The sequence below is a fragment of the Erythrolamprus reginae genome, chromosome 1, assembly GCF_031021105.1.
Source record: "Erythrolamprus reginae isolate rEryReg1 chromosome 1, rEryReg1.hap1, whole genome shotgun sequence".
Taxonomy (NCBI): Eukaryota; Metazoa; Chordata; class Lepidosauria; order Squamata; family Dipsadidae; genus Erythrolamprus; species Erythrolamprus reginae.
In genome coordinates, this window is record NC_091950.1 from 372,076,639 (window position 1) to 372,102,370 (window position 25,732).

At 38.5% G+C, this 25,732-nt stretch overlaps 1 protein-coding gene across 2 annotated transcripts in view; it reads left to right on the plus strand.

Moving 5' to 3' along the window:
• EPAS1 (endothelial PAS domain protein 1) overlaps positions 1 to 25,543 on the plus strand; it is a 133,039-nt gene extending 107,496 nt beyond the window's left edge. For both annotated transcript variants that reach the window (XM_070734574.1, XM_070734573.1), the window contains exons 8-16: positions 7,134 to 7,281; positions 9,073 to 9,281; positions 10,280 to 10,467; positions 12,255 to 12,365; positions 13,284 to 13,771; positions 15,642 to 15,765; positions 15,883 to 16,006; positions 18,407 to 18,589; positions 20,988 to 25,543. In XM_070734574.1, the coding sequence (XP_070590675.1) occupies positions 7,134 to 7,281; positions 9,073 to 9,281; positions 10,280 to 10,467; positions 12,255 to 12,365; positions 13,284 to 13,771; positions 15,642 to 15,765; positions 15,883 to 16,006; positions 18,407 to 18,589; positions 20,988 to 21,139 (1,727 nt within the window). In that variant the 3' untranslated portion in view covers positions 21,140 to 25,543. The remainder of the gene's footprint in view (positions 1 to 7,133; positions 7,282 to 9,072; positions 9,282 to 10,279; positions 10,468 to 12,254; positions 12,366 to 13,283; positions 13,772 to 15,641; positions 15,766 to 15,882; positions 16,007 to 18,406; positions 18,590 to 20,987) is intronic.
• The last annotated feature ends 189 nt before the right edge of the window (positions 25,544 to 25,732 follow it).

Below are 25,732 nucleotides of genomic sequence, written 5' to 3' on the forward strand. Positions count from 1 at the left end.
CACCAAACTAGATACTAGCAAACAATGAGTTCTCGTCTCACTTTAGACATGTGACTTTGTCTACTCCTTCTCTCATCCCAGCCTTTTCCTCCCAGGGATGTTGTTGTGGGAAAAATAGAAGGTGGATGGAGTACTATCTCTATTTACCGCCTTGAGTTCTTTATAAATATAATCATGGTGGGGAGAAAATAAATTAATAATAAATACATTTACATTTTATTGAATATGTGATATGGGAAAAGAGAGAGAGAGAATCTTTTCTCTTATATGTCCTCATAGAATTATCCAAACAGTATTAATACTAATACAAATTTATGTTTCAATTTTTAATCTGTACTGATCCTGCTGAGTTCTATCATTCATTTTGGTTGCTGGCCTTCTTTTTTTTAAGCTAGCCTATATGTATCTTTGCTGTTTAAAACAATTATAGTCTTTTAAGCTAGGAAATTATATTCAATAGCACAGCTATCCCTAACAACCTTTTATTTAACATGGGTCCGTGTCCAGTCAACGAAGCAGTGGAAGTGATGTGCCGGTGTCTGGAGGCTGTTGGGGCCTGGATGGGTGTCAACAGACTCAAACTCAACCTGGATAAGACGGAGTGGCTGTGGGTTTTGCCTCCGAAGGACAATTCCATCTGTCCGTCCATTACCCTGGGGGGGGGGGGAATTACTGACCCCCTCGGAAAGGGTCCGCAACTTGGGCGTCCTCCTCGATCCACAGCTCACATTAGAGAACCATCTTTCAGCTGTGGCGAGGGGGGTGTTTGCCCAGGTTCGCCTGGTGCACCAGTTGCGGCCCTATCTGGACCGGGACTCATTGCTCACAGTCACTCATGCCCTCATCACCTCGAGGTCCGACTACTGTAATGCTCTCTACATGGGGCTACCTTTGAAAAGTGTTCGGAAACTTCAGATCATGCAGAATGCAGCTGCGAGAGCAGTCATGGGCTTACCTAGGTATGCCCATGTTTCGCCATCACTCCGCAGTTTGCATTGGCTGCCGATCAATTTCCGGTCACAATTCAAAGTGTTGGTTATGACCTTTAAAGCCCTTCATGGCACTGGACCAGAATATCTCCGAGACCGCCTTCTGCCGCACGAATCCCAGCGACTGATTAGGTCCCACAGAGTGGGCCTTCTCTGGGTCCCGTCAACTAAACAATGTCGGTTGGCGGGCCCCAGGGGAAGAGCCTTCTCTGTGGCGGCCCCGACTCTCTGGAACAAACTCCCCCCAGAGATTAGAACTGCCCCTACTCTCCCTGCCTTCCGTAAACTCCTTAAAACCCACCTTTGCCGTCAGGCATGGGGGAACTGAAACACCTCCCCCAGGCATGTACAATTTATGCATGGTATGTTTGTGTGTGTGCTTGTTAGTAAATGGGGTTCTTTTTAAACTTTTTAAAATATTTTAAATTTATTTGGATTTGTTACGATTTGCTATATTTTGCTGTGAGCCGCCCCGAGTCCGCGGAGAGGAGCGGCATACAAATCTAAATAATAAATAAATAAATAAATAAATAAATAAATAAATAAATTACAATGGCCTGAGAAAAAAGTCACTTATGTTCTGTCCTCAGATTTATGACTGTCACACCACCACCAACAATCATCTTAATTGGGCACTTGGCAACTGGCTCCCATTTTTGACAGTTCCAGCATTTTGCAATCATGTGAATGTGATGTGTAAACTTTCATGTTGGTTTCTCACAAGCAAAGTCAATTGGGGGAGCCAGAATCGCTTGACGATCACATGATTTACTTAACAACTATATGATTCACTTAACAACTGCAATAAAATTGGTCATAAAATTGGGTTTGATCATGAGATGACTTGCTCACTAGTGCATTGCTCAGCAACCAAAATTCCAATCCCAGTTGTAGTTGTAAACTAAGGACTACTGTGTGCATGAATATGCAACTGTGAAGGGATAAGATCTAGAAATAACATCTGGGTAGAGGTAAGCTACAAAGTGCTCTATAGTTTAGCGAGTAAGGAAGTAGAAGATCATGCTGTAATTTGAGCTGTGAAGTTGTAGTTTAATGTACCTTAATTGCATGTTTATCTGCATAGTTGTATAAAAATGTAAACATTCAAATTTATGCAGATGAAGAATATTTGCTTTAAAAAAAAATATGAAATCACTTTCCTTAATCTGAATTAAAAGAAGAAGTAAAAGAAGAGGGGGCAAAGGTGGGTTCCTCCCGGTTTGCACCGGTTCTATAGAACCGGTAGCAAACTGCTGCTGATGTCACAGTGACATCATGGAACCAGTTCTCTCAGTGCCTGTCCATGGACGCTGCCAGCTTTAAAAAAAAAAAAAAAAGATTGGGAAGAGTTGTCAGGGGAAGGGATTTTTTTCCATTTTTTTCCTTCTGCGCACGCACAGGATCTGAGTTTTCAGCACTGCACATGCGTTGCCATCTTGTTTTTGACTTTAAAAAAATGTTTTGGATTGCAAGATAAGTTAGAACCCACCCTTGGGGAGGGAGGCAGAATGTCCCAAAACAATTGCTATGGAGTAGGAAACATAGAAACATAGAAACATAGAAGATTGATGGCAGAAAAAGGTGGTCCATCTAGACTTCCCTTATACTATTTCCTGTATTTTATCTTAGGATGGATCTATGTTTATCCCAGGCATGTTTAAATTCAGTTACTGTGGATTTACCAACCACGTCTGCTGGAAGTTTGTTCCAAGCATCTACGACTCTTGCAGTAAAATAATATCTTCTCACGTTGCTTCTGATCTTCCCCCCAACTAACCTCAGATTGTGCCCCCCCCTTGTTCTTGTGTTCACTTTCCTATTAAAAACATTTCTCTCCTGAACTTTATTTAACCCTTTAACATATTTAAATGTTTCAATCATGTCCCCCCTTTTCCTTCTGTCCTCCAGACTATACAGATTGAGTTCATTAAGTCTTTCCTGATACGTTTTATGCTTAAGACCTTCTACCATATTAGTAGCCCGTCTTTGGACCCGTTCAATTTTATCAATATCTTTTTGTAGGTGAGGTCTCCAGAACAAATATCTCCAATATCATTTTGTAGGTGAGGTCTCCAAAAACCGTCATGAGAGTATTCTTGGAAAAATTGGAATATTGAAAGGTATCAGGAAAGAGAAAGAGAAAAGCATACAAGATTTGGTAGTACCAGCCTCAGTGGCGCAGTGATTAGAATGCAGTACTGCAGGCTGCTTCTGCTGGCTGACGGCTGCCTACAATTTGACAGTTCAAATCTCACCAGGCTCAAGGTTGACTCAGCCTTCCATCCTCCCAAGATCTGTAAAATGAGGACCCAGATTACATTGTGTGTTGTGCAAATAGTCCAAATCATAGACACAGGACAAAGTGATAATGCAATGTGCTCTGAATTGTTGTGAAGATCATTTAGATTTAAAGGAGCCCAGCTTTGATTTAGCATTGTATTTTTTTCCAATCAGCTTGATTTAGGATATGGCTTAATCTAATGCATGTTCCTGCTTCCTGGTTTATGGTAACCACTTCTGAATTTAACAATAGCATCACAGACTAGACTTCTTCCAGAAATTCAGCTATTTATGTCTACAGTTCATTGTGAAAACTTGAATCAGAGGAGGGACGGGAAGCAGCATTCTAAATTCAGTATGTTAGGGCAGTATCTTTAATAAGCCAACTCACAGGATTTCCAGTTATCAAAACTCCAGACAAGATTGTAAACTAATCAAAAGGCATAGGGGAGAGGGAAAAGAGCTTGTATTAAAAACATGAAGTCTGCATTTGACTATAGTCTAAACTGAATTATTCAAGAGAACTGCAAACTTTTCAGCCTTTTTAACAACTTCAGTTACTTGAAAAGGTGTTCCCAGACTCCTGTTTTGCAAGAGTCTCCTCATCCCATTTCAGAGTTCACTCCTAATTGCAAATTAATAACAGTATTTTTTAAGCTTGTTTATAATTTACCAGAAATTGCAAGTGAGCGATGGAAGGCCAAATTTCTTGCTAACACCCAATTTATTAAAGATGACTAATATAAAGTGACCAGATTTTAAGATTGGGAAAGAGGGACACCATTGAGTGGGGGCGGGGGGGGCAGGGGGGCTAAAAAAAAGTTTAGCCAAAAAAATTTACAAAAAAATACTCTCTCTTACTTTATTTCTCTCTTTCTCTTGCTCTCTCTCTCTTGCTGTCTCTCTCACTCACTCTCTCTCTTTATTTTTCTCCCTCTGTCTTTCTCTCTCATTCTCTGTCTCTTGCTCTCTCTGTGTGTGTGTGTCTTGCTCTCTCTCTCTCGCTCTCTCTGTCACTTGCTCTCTCTCTCTTGCTTGCTTTCTCTCTCTCTTGCTCTCTCTCTCTCTTGCTCTCTACCCCTCTTGCTCTCTTGCTCTCTCTCTTGCTCTCTCCCCCTCTTTCTCTCTCTCTTTCTCTCACTCTCTCTTTCTCTCTCTTTCTCTCTCTCTTTCTCTCTCCCTCTTGCTTTCTTTCTCTCTCTCTTTCTCTCTCCCTCTTGCTCTCTCTGTCTCTTGCTCTCTCTCCCAACCATCAATGAGAGAGCGCGCTCAGTCTCTTCATTCGTGGCACTGGGGTGAAGGCAAGGAAAAATGCTGGGCCGAGACAAACACACCTTTATTCGCCGGGCGAGCTGGTGAGCAGATGGGTTTTCCCGCCTGGCGCAAACGCTGCTCTGTCCCTCCGCCTGTCCCCAAGCACAGTGGATGGGATGTCAGAGCAGCAGTGGGGTGAACGCCTCGGCCACGCTTCCCTTTTCTTTCCCTGCCTTTGCTGTTGCAGCCAGCAAGCCCCAGGGCAGTGGCCACAGGAAGGTGTTGAGCTGGGGGCGAGGAGCGAGCAACAGTGGAAGAGGAAGGTGTAGAGGGAAGTGAGCAAATAAAAAGAAAGAAAGAAAAATAAAAGGGGGGGGAGAAAAAATCAAGACTTTTTAAAAATGCCCCGGGACTTGGGACAAATTGCTAAAAAGCGTGACTGTCCCGCTGAATGTGGGACGTTTGGTCACCTTAGACTAATAGCATGTGAGATTGTATGGAAGAAGATGTGTTTCCCTTTTTGTAATGATCAGCTGACCTTCAGTTGGCCCAAAATGAAAGAATTATTTATCCACTCTTAGATATCATTCTCCACTGACACATTTGTAACAGCAACTTGTTGTATCAGAACATGGTGTGACTTGTTTTCTTTTAAAGATGAAAGCACTAAAACTCCTCTGAGTAATGTAACAGGCACATCACACGATGATGCCTTAATGAGTTCTCTATTAAGAATTCCATGTAATAATGTTTCACAGGCATACAGAAGCCATTTGCTTAAATGGTTTTCAGACAAAATCTTTGACTTTTTTTTGTTTATGCACCTCACTAATCTAATAATCAAAATATAATCTCTTTAAGAGCAAGATTATTCTGAATGCAGAACTTCACCAATAAAGGGATGCAATAAAAACATTAGAGGAGCTCTTTGTAGATTATACATAAACAAAAGATTTAGTATGGCTATTTGTTCACCTTAAAAAGAATCTATCATTATCTCAGAAAAGTCCCAGGCAATTGTTTCTATAATAGTCTTGTTTATTAAGCAGTTCCTTAGAAACATCTGTTTACACTAAATGGGAACTCAAGATGGGTTACATATCACTCGATGCTTGCATTTTTATCACAACAAAATACTGTAAGTATGATAGGTTGAGCTGGGAGAGAAATTGGCCCATAAATATCTAGTCAGTTTCCCTAGCTAAGGAGAGACCGTAACATGGATTTTGCCAGTTCTAGTCCTAGAATCTCAATCATAACACCACATTGTTATGAATTATAATAATATAATTTGATGAATCTACTCAGAAGCAAGTCTCAGAATTAGAGCCTCTCAGATTTTCCATTTGCAAAATTGTGTAAAGTATTTTGAAAGCTGGGATTTAAATAGTACAAGAATTTTGCAGTATTTATAATGTCAAGCTGGGAGGGAGGTATTTCTAATTACTGATTTGGAGCAGGACTTTTATCTTTCCTCAAAGCAAAATTTGCTGGCTTGGTTATTTTATATATCAGGTTTCTCTTATAATAGTTCCCAATATGATTTACAATTAATACAAAACTATTTATAATGAGCCGAGGTGGCGTAGCAGGTAGAGTGCTGTACTGCAGGCCACTGAAGCTGACTTGTAGATCTGAAGGTCAGCGGTTCAAATCTCATCACCGGCTCAAGGTTGACTCAGCCTTCCATCCTTCTGAGGTGGGTAAAATGAGCACCCGTATTGTGGGGGCAATATGCTGGCTCTGTTAAAAAAGTGCTATTGCTAACATGTTGTAAGCCGCCCTGAGTCTAAGGAGAAGGGCGGCATAAAAATTGAATGAATGAATGAATGAATGAATGAATGAATGAATGAATGAATGAATGAATGAATGAATGAATGAATGAAAATAATAATAAATCAAATCAATATTATTTAAAATCTAATTATTATTATTTAAAATCTAAAGTCTGCAGAGAGGGGCAGCATAAAAATCCAATAAATTATTATTATTATTATTATTATTATTATTATTATTATTATTATTATTTACAAACCTGTCAAGCAACAATTGTTTTTCTTGCCTCTGTTGTTGTTCTTTTGATGTTTGCATAGCCTATCATTGGTTGTAACTATACTTATACTTCTACTGGTTCAATGTGCCTAAATTCTTATCTAAATCAGAATTAAGCCAGCTTCAAGGGAATCCAATGCTGGAAACTGCCTCCAGTATCAAGGATGCGATCAAGTGAATTCTATGATCCTTGGGAAACTGCCCCAGAAGTCATATTGAAGTACCCAAATCCATCAAAGACTTGACTTCTGCCAGATAGAAATAGAAATGTCAATGGGAATAATGGAGATGGCTGATTTCTCTCATCAGACTTTTCTCCTCCCTTAGAAGATGCACCATTGGGCCCACTTCAATTGGAAGCTTGCAAGAGTCGAGAACTGAAGTGGGCCCTTACATTGTCTTGCTGTTCCTTACTTTGTTACAAGTGAATGAACGCTTTAACAGATCTCTGATGCCACAAATTTCTGATGGTTTTAGCAAGGTGCCATAATAATGGAAAATGATATTGAAATGCAATTGCTCTTCTTTGCACCTTTCCCTTTCCTTTTCTTTCTCCAGTATGTGGAAAAGGTCAAGTGATTACAGGGCAGTATCGCATGCTTGCCAAGCATGGTGGTTATGTGTGGCTTGAGACTCAAGGGACAGTCATCTATAATACTCGGAACTTGCAGCCCCAATGCATAATTTGCGTAAACTATGTTCTAAGGTAAGGCATTCTAAAATCCCGAAGAAAGCTAGTTAAATGAGAATGGTTGAAGAAGTAACATTATCAGAGCAGTTTTGCATGTTTCTGTGAGATGTCTCAAAGATGCTTTTTTTCCTTGAGGAAGATGTTTCACTTTTCATCCAAGAAGCTTCTTCAGTTCTGACTGAATGGTGGGAACTGAACTGACCTGAAAGACATTTCTTGGATAAGAAGTATAATTTCTTCCTCAATGGAAAAAAAAAGTCCCGTTGCTAGTGATGGGCAAACCCAATGGTGTTCGGGTTCGGTATGTTCGGACAAACTTTACGCAAAATTCGGCCGAACCCGAACTGAACCTAAACTCGAACTCGAACAGGGAATCCCTCCCACTAAGAGATTCCGAGGGCGGAGCTTTGACGTCACCAGCAGGTTGCTAAGGACACCAAGGTGATCACTTCCTGGATTCCATGGAATCCAGGAAGTGATCACCTTGGTGTCCTTAGCAACCTGCCGGTGATGTGAAAGCTCCAAACGCCGAACACGACCCCGAACTTTGCCTGAAGTTTGAAAAAATTTCGGATTCGTGTTCAGCATACCGAACACCGCAAAATTCGGTACAGACCCGAATTGTGCAGGTTCAGTTCGCCCATCACTACCCGTTGCCTTTTGAGAAAGCATATTTGAGACAGCCATTTCCTGGATGACTGGAAATCTCTCTAGACACTTTTTATGAAGCTATTTCCAAATTACTCAAATAAATAAATCATCTAAATATGAGCCAGCAGTGTGCAGCAGCTGCCAAAAAAGCCAACACAGTTTTAGGCTGCATTAACAGAGGGATAGAATCAAGATCACCTGAAGTGTTAATACCACTTTATAAGGCCTTGGTAAGGCCACACTTGGAATACTGCATCCAGTTTTGGTCACCACGACAGATGTGGAGACTCTAGAAAGAGTGTAGAGAAGAGCAACAAAGACAATTAGGGAACTGGAGCAGAACTGGGTTGTAACATACCTCACTGCTGGTTCGCTTCCTCCTGCTCTGTGTGGCTGTGGGGGTGCTTTGCAATACTGAAAAATATAAAAAAATTCCCCCACAAAAGATAAAAACAAGATAGTGCTGGAAGCTCGGCTTCTGCACATGCGCAGAAGAAAAAAAACAGATTTTTAAAAAAAATATTAAAAATTTCCCCAAAAAACCCGATGGTGGCATCCATGGAACAGCACCAACAGAACCAGTTCCATCATGTCATTGTGACATCACCAGTGGATTGCTCCCAGTTCAAGCAAACAGGTCAAAACTGGGAGGAAACCACCTCTGAACTGGAGGCTAAAATACAGTATATGAAGAACAGTTGTAGGAACTGGATATGTCTAGTTTAATGAAAAGAAGGACCAGGGGGAGACATGATAGCAGTGTTCTAATATCTCAGGGTATGCCACAAAGAAGAGGGAGTAAAGCTATTCTGCAAAGCACTTGAGGGCAGGACAAGAAGTTTTTAAGAAGAGATTGGATAACCATTTGTCTGAAGTGGTGTAGGGTTTCCTGCCTAAGCAGAGGGTTGGACTAGAAGACCTCCAAAGTCCCTTCCAACTCTGTTATTCTATATAATTCTGTATAACAGGGCAAGCCTGGAGTGGGGAAACTGTGCCCCTGCAGATTTTGTTGCAGAATCCCAGAACCAGAAATGGTTATAAGCCAACAATATCTAGTTGTCCACAGATCTTTGGTTAACTCTCTTATTGTAATCCTTTGTATTTACATGAATACGTCTTCCATAATACAAAATATCTAACACTTTATCTTGTTAGTGAAATAGAGAACAACGACATTGTATTCTCCATGGATCAGACAGAATCACTGTTTAAGCCTCATATGATGGCCATGAGCTCTATATATGACCATGGAATTCCAGTGGCTGATAAGAGTGACTTCTTATTCACCAAGCTGAAGGAAGAACCAGAAGAACTTGCTCAGCTGGCGCCAACACCAGGCGACGCAATTATTTCTCTTGACTTTGGTTAGTAAAATTTTGGAAGAATAAGTGGTGAAAATCATCTTGCGTTTGTATATAGTTAACCACTAGAGAGTTAGTAGATTACAGCATCTCCCACAAAGTATCAGATAAACACAGTTAATAGATGATGGATGAATTGCTAATTATTGTTATGTTTCATACTGATTATTACTCTAACTGTGGATATTTTAATTCTTGATGATTGATTAAAGAAAGTCAGTTGTTGACATATCAATGACTTCACACTTAACAAAAGAAACATTAGTGACCATTGAATGAAGCTTAATATCTCTCACTAGATTAAAATTTAGCTATTCGCTATTTGGGGAGTAAGATAAGCTTCCTCATCTGAATATATTTCCCAACTCGTTTTCTTTTTCAAAACAAAGTACAGTGATACCTCGTCTTACGAACTTAATTGGTTCGGGGATGAGGTTTGTAAGGTGAGAAGTTTGTAAGACAAAACAATGTTTCCCATAGGAATCAATGGAAAAGCAATTAATGCATGCAAGCCCAAACCTCACCCCTTTTGCCAGCCGAAGGGCCCGTTTTTGCACTGCTGGGATTCCCTTGAGGCTCCCCTCCATGGGAAACCCCACCTCCAGACTTCCATGTTTTTGTGATGCTGCAATTCCGCTGAGGCTCCCCTCACTTGGAAACCCCACCTCCGGACTTCCATTGCCATCGAAGCACCGATTTTTGCGCTGCTGGGATTCCCCTGCAGCATCACAAAAGTATGGAAGTCCGGAGGTGGTGTTTCGAACCCCAGCAGCACAAAAATGGGCACTTCACTGGCAACAGAAGTCTGGAGGCGGGGCATCCCAGTGTCAGTGGTTTAGGTTTGTAAGGTGAAAATAATTTGGAAGAAGAGGCAAAAAAATCTTAAACCCTGGGTTTGTATCTTGACAAGTTTGTATGACGAGGGGTTTGTAAGATGAGGTATCACTGTACTAGGATTGCTAGTACCAAGGATGAACTGACCTTGCTTGCCTCAATTTCAGGAACGCAAACGTTTGAGGAAATTCCTACCTACAACAAAGCTGTGATGACTCCAAACACTCAGTGGGCTCCAGAAGGGAAGAACCAGGCATCTCAGACTGAAAAAGTGACTGTGCCGTCATTTACCTTGCCTCAAGCGGCGCCTGGCAGCAGCACGCCCAGTGCAAGCAGCAATAGCAGCTGTTCCACTGTAAGAAAGAACTTTGCATTGAAATACAGCAGCATTGCCATCTCTGAAGTTGGTGGGGGGGAGTTTCCTACCAGCACTAACTGGAATTATAGTAGAAATAGGTTTGTTTGTTTGTTTTAAAAAGGAATTACTTCCAGTTGCCTTTATCCACTGAACCCACAACCAATATCAAAGGTTGATGGTGAGTGAGATTAGTTTGGTGTAATCCTGCTTCAATCAGGACATAAAAATGAGAGAAAAGGAATGACATTTTCAGAGAATCCACACATACACAGAGAGGGTGGGGAGAGGGAGGGAGAATGAGAGAGAGGGAGGGAGAGGGGGAGAGAGGAGGGAGAGACCTTAGAAAGGGAGCAGCCATTCCTAAACCTTAAGAAGGTAATATGAAAAGTCACCAGCAAATGCAAAGGCAAGATCAGGAAAAAGAATGTTCCCATACAGCAGTGGTTCTCAAATAGTGGGGCGGACCCCCCACTAGGGCAGGCACAGAGCAATGCGGGGGGGGCATGTGACCCTGGGGAATATGCTCTTTTTTTGCCACAGGGAATAGGGGTTTTTTGCACACAGCAATAGCACACAGCAAAGAGTAAGAGATATGAAGTGCATATAACAGACCCTTAAGGGACACCACAGAAAAATATGTAACAGGGATGAAAAGAAAGAAGGGGAGAGACGGAGATAATGTGGCAAATGTAAGTCCCCCAAAAGCCAAGATGAGGAAATATGACGAAGAATATATAGCGATGGGCTTCATTGTGACTACGGTGGGAGACGAGGAAAGACTGGTATACTTACTGTGTCCAAAAATGTTGGCAGCAAACAGCATGAAGCCAAACAAATTAAGGTGTCACTTAAACACATTACACCCCAACCACACTGATGAGCTGCTTGAGTTTTTTCAGAAAAAACGTGCTGGATATTGCAAATAGTTCCAGCAGAGAGTTGTGGGGGCGCAAAATGTTTACTTCGCCTTGGAGGGGGGTGGAACAACAGAAAATAATTGAGTTTCTACCATTCAGAAATGCAAACATTTCCTATTATCTCATCTGATTATATATATCAGCCTGGCCAGAAAGCAAAGGCAGCCAGTTTATGATTCTCTCACTCACTGGAGTTTTAGCTAAATCAGCCCTGGTTCCTGAATCAGCAGAAGGAGGAAATAAAGCACAATTGAGCATTCTCTGTTTCTGTCATTGCTTTTGCACCATATTTTGAATGTGAAGCAGGGCACAGCTTTGCATCTCCAAGCGCTTAAAAAAACTGGGAGTATCAGGGCAGTTGGCCTTCTGATTTTTCATTCTATGCAGCTATGCATCTAAGGAGAAGGGTGGCATAAATGTATGAGCCGGGGTGGCGCAGCAGGTAGAGTGCTGTACTGCAGGCCACTGAAGCTGACTGTAGATCTGCAGGTCAGCAGTTCAAATCTCATCACCAGCTCAAGGTTGACTCAGCCTTCCATCCTTCCGAGCTGGGTAAAATGAGGACCCAAATTGTGGGGGCAATAGCCTAGCTCTGTTAAAAAAGTGTTATTGCTAACATGTTGTAAGCCGCCCTGAGTCTAAGGAGAAGGGCAGCATAAAAAATGAATGAATGAATGAATGAATGAATGAATGAATGAATGAATGAATAAATAAATAAATAAATAAATAAAATTTTAAAAATCAAATAAATAAATAAATAAATAAATAAATAAATAAATAAATAAATAAATAAATAAATAAATAAATAACTGTATTACAGCCATTGGTGTACTTGCTGATAGTCTGTTTTCTCGTTTCATCCTAAAGCCAAGTAGCCCAGGAGATTATTACACTTCTTTAGATGAAGACCTGAAGATAGAGATGATTGAGAAGCTTTTTGCCATGGACACAGATGCCAAGAATCAATGCAATTCACAGGTAAGAGACACCAGAAATAAATGAGCATCAAACCAAAACTCAGAACAGCATGTTGTTTCAGTTTCTTCTGTGCAGACCTAAGAGTCGCTGCCTACTGCTCTTATTCATTAAAATGGGAAGCAGTTATAGTGCAGGGGTTCTGCATTAATGGGAGAGATATTATGGAAAAATCATTTCCATTTCTCTAGACTGGACTTTTCAATCTGGCAGTGTCAGGTTAGGGGCTCTTTATATGGCATATATAACTTCCTATAACATGTCTGACAGACGGTACAACTTCCATCATTCTCTGTCATTGTGCTATAGTCTCCAGAGGACTTCCAGGGGGCAGGAGAGACAATTTTCGTCCCCTCCCTGTTCTGCCAGCATGTGCAGTTATGGGTGTGCACATGCGCTTTCGGCATCCAAGGGAAAAAAAGGTTCACCATCACTGCCTTAGACATTGTTCTGGGACATGAGAGGGATTCTAGTTTTCTACTTTTAAATTGTAGTATCTACTTTTAAATTGTAGTAACTCTGTAATATAATCTCCTAAACCCCAAAACTTTACCCTTAGACTATCCACTGTTGACCTCTCCCGATTCCTAAGAGGTCAATATTGGGAAAGTGAAAAATGGGCTTATTGGCCTCACCAGTTGTTAGCAAATGGTCTGTTTCTGCATAAGTACAGCAGCGTGCCTTCCGTCCCCTGTCCTAATGTTTCTTTTATTTTTTACCAGTACCTTGCATATGAATATTATTATATCTAATGTTTCTTCTTATTTTTTCTTGTTACTAGTATCATGTATATGAATGTTATTATATCTTACATATCTCCAATATGTACTTGACAAAACAAACAAATAAAAAATAAATAAAATAAAATAAATACATTTGTTTTTCTTCATTACCCCGCTCTTTTTAATTTTCATTGGACAGAGTGACTTCAATGAACTGGATCTTGAGACTTTGGCTCCTTATATTCCCATGGATGGAGAAGATTTCCAGCTGAGCCCTATTTGTCAAGAGGAGCATCCTCTGTGTGAAAATGTCCAGCTTCCCCAGCATAGCTTAAGTAACATGAGCAGTCTTTTCCAACCGCTCGCTCCCTCTTCCCAAAGCGACTTCCTGCCAGAGAAATATTGCCAGCCAGGATCTGACAAAAGCATGCCAGCGGGCCAAGGGACTCTGCCACTGGCATTCTTCAACCATGGGAGTCAACCATCCTCATTCTTGCTGCCCTATTATGCACAAGCCAACACTCCACTGTCTTCAATGGGTGGGAGACCAAATACACAGTGGCCGCCTGACCCACCATTACAGTATGTGCCAACAAAATGGAGAGGAATCAGCCATAAGTCTTTAACAAGCTCTGCATCAGACCCTCCATCACTGCATTTGCCCAGCAAAAGCACAGATAGAAAAAGGTAATTCAACACAGAAAAGGATTTTCTGTGCTAATAGACAAAAACAGTTTAAATTCAGCAAAATAATGGCTAGATTTTTCATTTCACACATACATTCATGCTTGTGGAGGCAAGTGGTTGAATCAGAAAGAAGAAATGAAAAATACAATATGCCTTAATGGCAAAACAAAAATATCAGAGCACAGCTTATTATCATATAAAAATAGAAAGTTCCCAGCAAAACTATTTGTCAAAGGGTCAGAGGAAGGTCATGGTTTTGTAATGCCTATTTTTAAAAGAAGTTATCAGAGCTGCAATTAAAGAGATTATGTGCTAGAAGTTGAAAATGACTTCATGGCACATAATCATATCTCTTCATTAAAAAAAAACACTTTAAAAAGTGCTCACATACTGTGAGAGTATTTGCACAGTGTATGTGTACAACAACTCTTTTTCTAATCCTGCAGCTGAGTAAGGATTCCACTTCTTTCATTAGAGCCATCCTTTCATCCAAATAGAAAAGGGGAAAACTTCAGGAAACAATGAGTGTTGTTTGACTCTCTGGGTGAAGATTAGTGTTGGGTGAACCAAACCTGCACAATTCAGGTCTGTGCCGAATTTTGTGGTGTTCGGCGTGCCGGACCCAAAACCGATTGTTTTTTTTAATTCGTGCTTCGGTTCGGCATTCGTGCCAAACACCACAAAAGCCACTGCCCGGCTGTCCTCTGCTGAGAAGAGGAGGAGGAGCCGTATGCCGGTGGTGGCGGAGGAAGGCAAACACTAGGGAGCGGTCGGGAGGCTGGGATGGAAGCACAAAAGGAGCTGGGGAATCCCACTAAGAGATTTCGGGGCGGAGCTTTGACGTCACATATACCGGCAGGCTGCTAAGTACGCCAAGGTGATCACTTCCTGTATTCCATGGAATCCAGGAAGTGATCACCTTGGTGTCCTTAGCAACCTGCTGGTATATGTGACATCAAAGCTCCGCCCCCAGAATCTCTTCGTGGGAGGAATTTCTCAGCTCCTTCAAAGGGAAATCTTTTCATGTAAAAAAAAATATTATTTTTACGAAAAAGGACGCCGCAGCGGCGCCGCAAGCAAAGGGAGGTCTTTTCACGTAAAAATAAAAATGAATAAATGAATAAATTTGTGATGGATGATTTATGGCTCTATGGCTCTTAATTATGGGGTTTTAATCTGTAAATTTTATTTTGATTTTGACATGTTATGAGCCACCTGAGTCGCAGGAGAAAGATGGCATAGAAATCAAATAAATAAATAAATGTTGAATTTCTGAGGTTCTGTCCAAGAACAATATATAAATCTGACAAATAAAATCATTATTAAAAAAATAAATAGAGGAGGTGGTTTTGAAGCAACTCCCAGACCACCATTTATCTTTGCACGATTTATTAACTTTAGAGATTAAAAAAGCTGCTAATGTTGACATTGGGTATCAATGAGTGAATGTCTGTGGCGCAAGCTAGTGATTTTCCCCCACCAGAAAGTCAACAGTACTTAAGCAATGGAAACTAACTGCAGAAAACAGTTGTTGGTCAATAGTTAAATAAAGTGCTATTATCAATTTGCACAGCTCACTCTGTTCTTTCCATTTTAGCTTTCTGATAGGACATTTTACAGAAATGTTTCAATTTTTATTAACATTGACACAACTTATTAATGTTTATCATTATTTAATGTTTATCATTGTGCCAATTATGAATCTCTGTTCTCAACTACTAGGCACTTTTGTCTTGCAAGCTTCTGTTTTAACCATTGATATAGGAACATATCTGAAAAGAAAAGATTTCTCAGACCAGCATGTCACATTTCTCTAAATTAAAATAAAGCCAGTTTCAACTTAATATTTAAAAATGGTTTGTTTTGATAGATCACTGGAAAGTTTTGGGCAGCGTGGCATAGATATAAATCCAGCCCGAATAGCTCTTGCCAACAGTCTGAAGTTGAAGCGTCCGTTAGATTATGAGGACCAAACGTTTCAACATCTGAATGGGGTAAATTTATTATGACTGATCACTGTATTTTGTCTTTCATGGTTTCAAATGTAAGGGTGTACAAGTTTTATTCTTTGAGTAGCTTATGTCTTCGTATTTTACTTTACCTACCATTAGACACAAGAGGACATATCCGGCCTTAATCCAACCCACTTAATGTTGAAAAGAATGAAAATTCTCAGAGGTGAAAATTGTGCATTGCTTTCAGAAAAGAAGTCACTCAGCACAAGTGTCCTTAATGGTAAGAATTTTTATAAATTGGTAACATAGCAATAGCATTTTTACTTATATACCATCCCATAATACTTTACAGCACTCTCTGATCAGTTTACAAATGTTAGCATATTGTCCCCAACAATCTGGGTCCTCATTTTCCTGACTTCAGAAGGATGGAAGCTGAGTCAAACTCCTAACAGTAGAATGCAGAGTCAGCCTGCAATATTGTATTCTAACCACTGTTCCACCAGGGTTCATATACGACCAAAATAAAACACACATAGTAGGATGGGTCACTGTTTGGTGGCTGTGAGCAAACTACCAAAAAATATGTAACAGAGGTATGTGCATGCTTTGTCTTTCATATTTACCAAATTCTATGCTACCTTATCTATGCTCTGCTTCATCATTCTTAAAATTTATATTGGATTTGTGTTGTGGTTAGCTCTGGCCCAGCTCCTGCCCCAAGGAATGTGCAGGTGGATGTGGGGGAGACATCCACATGCCGCAGGCCTGTTTTGCTCCCGATTGAATCTGTCAATGAAGCCTCCTCTGACCAAGGAAGCATGAGTGACAGGGAAGAGGGGAGTTTGGCAGACAGCCCAGGAGGAGATCAATCATCTGTATCGTCCTTGGATTCTGAACAAGAATTAATGACACATCCACGCATGTGTAGAGTGATGCATAGGAGACAACAACTGAAGGATTATTACAAGAGAAAATGAGGCCACCTGTGGTTGGGTGGGGCTCCAGTAATTAGGGCTGCTGCTATAAATAGCAGCGTGTGTGTTTGGCCATTGTGAAAGAGTATCTGATCGCAGTTCTTCAGGAATCATGTGTTGCTGTTTTCTGGACTTTGTTGATTTTTCACGCCTTTGAAACCAAAGCAGAGCAATGTGTGTGCGTGTCTCACTTCATTGGAAGAAGAAGGGGTGTGAAGTTTCTTCACAGCTGCTAGCTAAGTACTTAATGACTGCTTAAGGGAAATTGTACAGACTACCTGGTTGTTTTGGGATGAGTGCTCTTTGCAATACAAAAAGAGTGCTTAGTTTATTTTGATTTTTGGGATAAATAACATTGTTTTGAATTTTCAAATGTGTATGTGTCTGAAATTTGTACCCTTGAATTTTCGGGAGGCTCCTACCAGAGAGCCCGGCAGAACAGGTGGTATACAATGTTATAACAATATTTATATACATGATACTAATAAGAGAGAAACACTAAGACAGGGGATGGAAGGCCTGGCAGAACAGATTTGTACTCTGTATATTGTATTGTTGTTGTTGTGAGCCGCCCCGAGTCTTCAGAGAGGGGCGGCATACAAATCTAATCTAATAAAAGTAAAAGTTGTGCTGAATTAGAGTGCTGGACAGTCTTATCTAGTGTTATTTCACACAGTGAAAATTCAGATACTTCTGATAAATGTACAGGCAGGTCCAATGACAATATCTGACATTGGTTTCTGTAATTCAGAACCAGGAGTGATCCAGCAATTCTAAATGGTATGAAATTCTGGATGGATAGGGAAAAAAATATTTTTCACAAAGCACATGATTAAAGTGTATTGTCAGTTACCATGAAATATGAGTCATAATTTAAATATTTTAAAAAGAAGCTTAGACAAATGCATAACAGCGACTAGCCATGTGTTGGCCATTTACCTCCTCTAGGATTAGAAGAGATGGGTCATAATAAACACCAACAACTATTATTATTATTATTGTTGTTGTTGCTGTTGCTGTTACTGTTATTGTTGGCAGCAATCAGTATCAACCATCAGTGCCAGTCAATAATATTTACAATACATTTTTAAATGTTCAATTGACTGAGTTTCATGTTTAATGAATAAAAGTATATAAGAACAATCATCATCATCATCATCATCATCATCCAAAGCGCTTATGTCCTACCTACTTTTCAGTATCATATATTCACAAGGTCATTACCCAGTTGTCATGTAAAAAAAACCTTTAGGTTTTTCAACCATCTTTCAATGACCTTTGGCAAGAGTAAGAATATCTCCACATTACGTATGAATAAAAACTGGATGCATGAATTCATTGTTAATATCTAATCTACTCATGCGTATACATAGCTCCATCTTCCATTACTGCCTATTATATGTATATATAAACTAGTTCTAACCTTGAAAAATCTTTGTAACTTAAGATATTATGAAGTGATGATTGCCATTAAATTGACTCTAGTGGCAGCTTAATTTCCTTCTGCAGATGCTTGCAATCTGGAATGTATCCGTAGAGACTAATTCATCATTCCTGAAACTGTCTTATGAAAACATGGGATATCTGTCCCACCACCATCGTCACACACAAATACTTTCCCAGGCAAAATATAAGCTTGGCTATGTGCAGCATTCTGTTTCTAATAGTATTTTAAAAGCCAATTTTTAATTTTTTAATTGTAGATAAGTTTATTTATAACCTACAAAGATGCCCAGGCCAGCCAGCGCATGTGATGCAGCAACAACAGCAAGATCTACCCCTGTCCTCTGGCAACTCTGCAAATAATTTCAAAGCTGTGTACTCTCCACCTTTTTACAAAACCCCTTATCAGGACTTCAGCGTATCACAAGCTTATAGGATGTCAGGTAAGTATCAATTTTAGAAAGATTACATACATACAGTAATGAAAATTTTGCTGTTAAGAAAGATACGAGTCCTTTAGCAGGTGGGGTGGATTCTTTCTCTGAGATGTTGAAAATAATCTTTTTGTGGATAAAAGTTTTTTATTTTCCTCCACTTTTAAACAGTGCAATATCAAATACCTTCGATCTTCAATACAATACAATGAATTTACATTTATATTCGGTATTTATCATCCAACAATATGCTGCCTCCTTTACTTTTATCACCTGAATATACAAATATGAATATACAAACTTACAATACTATTTGCTATTACATCTCATCTATTTGCTTTCACTTATCTATTAAATTTTATTACATTTAGGCCAAAGTGATTTTTTTCAATTGTCATACATCTTTATTTACCTCTTAAAATTTCTTTACCCTTATCATATACTAATTGCCCTTCAAAAAGAAAAGTTATTTAATCTTAAATATTAATTATCCATACTTTATCATCCAAATCTTACAAGATATTATCATAACCATACTATTCCCAAGGAAAGAAAAGAAACCAAATTATATCAAGTAAATCTACTTAATTTTGATCATTATATATCAACACCATCAGTTTAATAAACCCTTAATCTAACCTGTAACTGAGGTGGTACCATGAGCAATCCACTGAAGAAATAAGTTGAAGATTTTTCTATAAAGTCTCATATAAATAAAACTCAGTTGCTAATCTCCTCTTGGATCTCCTCTCCTCTCTTTCTATTCCTAATCCTATTCATATTCATATCCGACCTGTATTATTTTTACAAGTAAGATGACAGCCTCATGTAATCCTCCTCCCTCCTCCTATTATTCCTCACAACAATCCTGTGAGGTGAGTTGGGCTGGGAGAGAATGATTGGCTCAGGATCACCCAGCTGGCTTTCAAGGCTAAGGTGAAACTTGAACTCACAGCCTTCTAGCCTGGTGCCTTAACCACTAGACCAGACTGTCTCTTTTAATTTTATTAATCCCTCTTAGTTAATAAACTGGTTATAGAAAAACCTATATGATGGTTGACATAAGTCAAAATCATCACTGTTTTATAAATAACTAGAGGTGCTGGAAAACTGGGCAAGAATAAATATTTCAGAAATGGAAACAGGGATAAGTGGGCCTGATATCCCAAAGGTGCTTTTTCAAAAGATAACTGGACTTACTTCGGGGGGTTTTCCTTGAAGATGTTTCACTTCTCATCCAAGAAGCTTTTTCAATTCTGTCTGAATGGTGGGAATGGAAGGATTTGACTCAATGTGGGAATTCAGGTATATAAATTAATCTATGCAAGGAATATAAATCCTTCCATTTCCGTCATTCAACCAGAACTGAACATGTTTCTTGGATGAAAAGTGAAACATCTTTAAAGGGGGGAATTTTCAGCTGCCTTTTGAAAAAAGCAACTTTGGGAAAACATGTCTGAGAATCTCCATAGACAGTGAACCTAATATTAACTGGAGAAATGTTAGAATAGGGAGGAAACCATTCATCTAGCATTTGAGTCTAAAAACAGTTTCCAGACCTTTAATAGTTTTAATTTTTACAATAGTTTTCGCTTTGTGCCTCTGACTTCTTTGCTCACTTATTATTCAATCCCTATTTAATTAACTATATAATAATAATAATAATAATAATAATAATAATAATAATAATAATAATAATTTATTAGACTTGTATGCCGCCCCTCTCCGACTCGGAGCAGCTCACAACAAATACAAAGCGCAAATCTAATATTAAAACAATTATAAAAACCCATTATAAAACAGTCATACCATCCAATTAAACCAAACATAAAATGAAATGGGAAAGGGTCAGGAAGCCATGTCTGATCATAGGAGCTGGAATGGCACAATGGTTAGGATGCAGTATCGCAGCATAGGTGGGTTTTCAGTAGTTTGTGAAAGGCAAGGAGGGTGGGGGCAGTCCTGATCTCCAGGGGGAGCTGGGACCACCACAGAGAAGGCTCTTCTCCTGGGGCCCACCAGACGACATTGTTTTGTTGACGGGACCCAGAGAAGGCCAGCTCTGTGTGACCTAATTGGTCTCTGGGATTCGTGCAGCAGAAGGTGGTCCCGAAGGTATTCTGGTCTGATGCCATGTAGAATATATGGATATATATATATATATATATATATATATATATATATATATATATATATATATATATATATATATATATATATATATATAGGATATATATATAAGGATATCACTTCACATTGAGCTTTCATAGCTTTTTTTTAAAAAACTTATTTTGTGCTAATGTGACTTTTTTTTAAGTTCAATCCTGCTGCTAACACCCTTTGTGTATGAAATATATTGCTCAGCTTCTGCATTATTATTTATGTTGTTGTTGTTTTCCCCCCTCAGGAGTTGCAAGTCGTCTGCTTGGGCCTTCCTTTGAACCTTATTTGTTGCCAGAATTAACCCGATATGACTGTGAGGTTAACGTCCCGGTGATGGGCAGTTCGACACTTCTGCAGGGAGGCGACTTGCTTCAAGCTCTTGACCAAGCCACTTGAGCAAATCTGGGAGCCCCCCTCCCCCCCTGGGGCTGATATTGTTCCAAGCAGCTGCAGTTTTAAAATATATTTTTGCAAGTAGACAATTTCTAATACCAATTTACATTTTTACAAGATTTTATTTACTTGTTGAACTTGTCCACTTTACCAAATAGTGGCCTTTCTGAAAAGTTAACTCACTTTCTTATTTGCTTTAAAAGAAGTATGCATCTACTGTGTTTTTCCTTTTATTCCAATAAAGTGTTCCTTAGAAAATTTATATTATATTATTCCCATTTGCTGTGTGTAATTTATATGTTCTGAAATTTCCTCAATATTCATGCTAATTAAAAAAGAAGAAGGCTTTGTGTGTGCTAATGCCTGCAATTGTAATACTTTGGCTCAATTTATTGTAACTGTGTCCTTGTTTTTTTGCCAAAGATTAAGTGAAATAAATATTTTCCTTGATGGTAGTCAGCACTGCCTTTTTCAAACAGAGGACCTACATGGCCATTCCATTCCCAAACTGTTTCTTAAATTTTCTAGTGTGCAAAGGAATACAAGCTTCAATTTTTTCACAAATCCAAAAATAAGAGAAAAATTGCTGTTAATTCTACAAGTTAACTGCTGTGTTGCCTAATCCCTGTGAAAATTGTAGTCTGATTTAATGTTTGGGTCAGTGTCCTCATTTAAAACTTAATGTTCCGGTAACCCAAAAATGGTTTGCAATAGTATTCAAAAGCTATGCATATCAAGAACAAAAAATGAAGCATATGTAAGAATGGGTCATTTAGTTCCTGCTTCCTCTGTAACATTGCAAATTATCTTAAAGTCATGCAGCATAGAGACTCTGCTTCACAACTTATCCTGATTTAGCTTTAAAGAGGGATGCTTTTGGTGTTGTGTATTGAAGAACCAAAGCTTTCCGGCCAATCCCTGCCATGGATTTAAACAATACGGAAAGTGCCTTCTTCCCCTGATCTTAAGAGAACTCCCACAATTCAATGTTTTCCTAAATTGAAATAAGTGGCAAAGTTGCTGACTTTTTAGGTTTTAACTATGTATTTCAGAAAAGGATCCAAAATAATAGAACTATTGCATTCTATCTCATTTAGATGAGAATTAATTCTGCGGAATCTGTCTAATTAAGTCAATAATTTAAAAGAGAATTGGGGATAGTCATAAAAATACTAATCACCTGTATTATTGTATATGTTTTTAATGCCATAATGTTTTCACACAACCACCATGCTGATTTGATAGTTTTGTCTGGGTTAAATATTTATCACATACATACTGGTACTTTATAATATCTTTTAAGATAGAGGCTGAATTATGAATGCTTCTTTGGGATTCTTTTTTCCAGTTCCATTGTTTTGTTATGCTATGACAGGAATTATCTGAAGATTATCATTAACACTGCTAATTGTAGTTTAGGCTTTTGTTTTTCCCTCTCAGCTAGCCAGCCACATCCTTCACACTACCAATTTGTGTTCAGAAATAAATACATTTGCTTGTTTGTTTGTTTGCTTGCTTATTATGCTATAGAAAATATTTTAGACTCTGGTGCAATTGATATTTTTGTCACTTTTTTAAAAATATACCTTAACGCTGATAATCTTTCCATGCAAATAATCTTTTAGTAGGTTTTCAAAAGACCATTCTGAATTTTCAGAAACACTATAAGAAAACATATTGGTGCTCAGGAATTTATTTAACTAGAAGGAGTCCATTTCATTCCATGTGGTCCTGTTTGCCTTTACTGAATAAACAGGAATAGCTGTATATTCAATTCAGTAATAATATAAGCTCCAGGAACTTAGCAGATTTAAATTTATTTATTAAAACCATAGAACAGGTGTGTACTAAGGCCCTAAGGTCTTATCTGTCCCCAAAAAACTTTGGACCCAATCCTTAGAGACCTCCCAAAGCTGTTACCAAACAGCAATATTTAATAAGACAAAGTAAAGTGATTAAATGTGCAAGTAGAGATCAGTTGTGTTTATTATTTTAATTTGAATTCAGTTTAGATGTAAATGAAATGACATCATATTAGAGAGCTGCCGCCAGCTTGCCCAAGGTTTAATGTGATGCTTGACACAAAAACAGTTGCACACCCTTTAAATTTTAAAACAAGCTTTAGAAGGCCAAGGTAGAGTCAGTGAATCAGGAAATGTGATGATGTTACCTGATGCTGAAGTCTCACCTGCTTAGATGATTATCTTGTGCAAATTAGCAACCAATTGAAATTTTAAAAAACAGAGATTTCTCTTAGAGTAAAACTGGTTTCATTGGAGAATGGGGTCATGGGGAAACACTTCAGAGCAAGTTGTTGGAAGGAGTGAGGACTCTATGCCCCTGGGAAAAATCAGAGAGGAAAACAACTCCTGTTGTATAAGTGGAACCATACTTACATGGCATTAAATTCTACCCTTAGAAATTAAAACAGTTTTACTCTATTCCTTGTGCTCATTGCCCTCATAAAGACAAGTGTGTTAATATTTACGGTTCATTGAAGACCATAGGGTTCAAGATGTAGCCAAGCTTTCCTCAAAATCCTATTTATTATCTTGACTAACATTACTACCTTTTGAAGGGGGAAAGGAGAGTTTCAGGCCTATATTTATTTGTGGTTTACTGCTGAAGTGCCTTAAACTGCTTCGTCCATATTTGCTACAAAATATGGCTCCCATTCTTTCTACGTGAGAGATATAAAACTCTGCTAGAACTTTGTGTGTTCGTCATTGAAGGTCCTTGTAAACCCTTAGCTGTTGCCTATCTGCCTTACACAGAATTAGAACTTTTGACAAGTGCTCCATCTAGCCAAAGCTAAGTTAATGGAAAAGGAGAAAACAGATTAAATGTGATGTAAATAGATTTTGCTTGCATTTTTGGAAAAGAGTTCTTCAAGCTAGGTAAACTCATGAAAGAAGTTGCTTACAGAAAGATTTCAGAGTGAAATGTGTTCAGGAATGAGGTCTGCTCAGGGATCCTTTTTTTGTAAAGCCATTACACTTTTGTTTATTGATTCCATAATGAATGGGGTGGAAAGACTCAGTCAGAAATGCTGTAAAGATGCCCTGGTTCTTTTTGTTCCTCTCCATGTTGAAATACTCACACTAGGGAGGTTATTCTGTTCCCCAATTTTTTCATCAAGGATTTTAAATCATTTTTCAACAGCTCACTACATTGTACCAAGGGCAAACGCTTGTGAAAGAAAATTCTGGAGCGTGTCTTCCACTCAAGATGTTAGCATCTACAGGTGAGATTTTATAAGGCAGAGGGAAAATTGGGGCCAGTCAAAGCAATCTTTATGGCAAAGGATAAAGAGGTATACAACTCCCCCAATTCCAGAAATTATTCGGACTGAAAATTGAATCTTCAGAATTGATGACAGGAATATCGTCTGTCTCATCTAAAAGTAGCGGCCTAAATTAAAAATTATTAAGCAAGTGGTCCAGAGACAAAATGTGTCCCATGCCGCTGAAAAATGTACATTCTAGATTCACATGAAGTACAAACTCAACCATCAAATATAATTCTATATCTATGCCCTGCTGAAAGAGAAAGGACATAATTTTGGAAAGACATGTATAAATTTGCATTTCCAAGCGTTTGCCTAAAGCCATGCAGATTTCAGGAAGAATTTCTCAAAGGGTACCCATCATAATATACCCTTTTTCAACTTGGTACTCTCCAACGTTGATTACAATTTTAAAAAATACAGAACCCACAATACTTTATATCAGGAGGATATCATGTGGAGGAAGACTACCATAATACGTTCACAACTAATTAAGTATATGGCATAATTTCAGATCTGCAGGAAGAGTGTTTTATCAGAATATTGTATTTAAAAATTAGGACTTATAAAGCATTGAAGTATTGTTTATATATATATATAGTTTGTCATAATGCATATGTTCAAAAAAATGCAATGTATTACAGCTTCAACTAAAATATATTTAGCAGCAAATTTAATTTTACTTAATGTGACTCTCATATATGAGTTTGGATTGGATCAGATTTTCAATTATCATAATAAAGTTTTAATTTTGGAAGAAACATTAAAAATATCCACATTAAGCTGCTGATTTACAGTGACATCTCTGGAGCTAAAGTGGTTGAAGCAAAACAGCTCTTTTGTGATAAAGAGCTGTGTGCCTGAATGGCACTCATATATTGTTACTTTATTTTTATTTGTAGTTTCAGCATTAAAGTGTTTACCCTAACCTTTTACTAAAAATACACTGAGGGAGAGGGAGACTATGCTTATAATATTAACCATAACTATTGTCATAATTATTTCATGTTCTCTCTATTGTTGAATTCTTTATTGATAATCTTGTAACTGTATGGCAACTTTTAATTCAATAAAGAAATGTATTTTGACACTGATACTTTATTAAAGATTACTGATCCTTCCATGTCTTGTGACTCTTCATTCCAGCAAAACAAAACATCAGTGGAAAGTATCTTTGTGGAGTGCAAGTATTTATTAAATTGTGTATAAAAGAAGGTTTGCAATTATATTTAAATGCATCGACAAAAAAATGCCATCTCGATAGCTAATTAAAAAAGGATACTCAGAGAAGTCTAAAATGAATCTTGTTT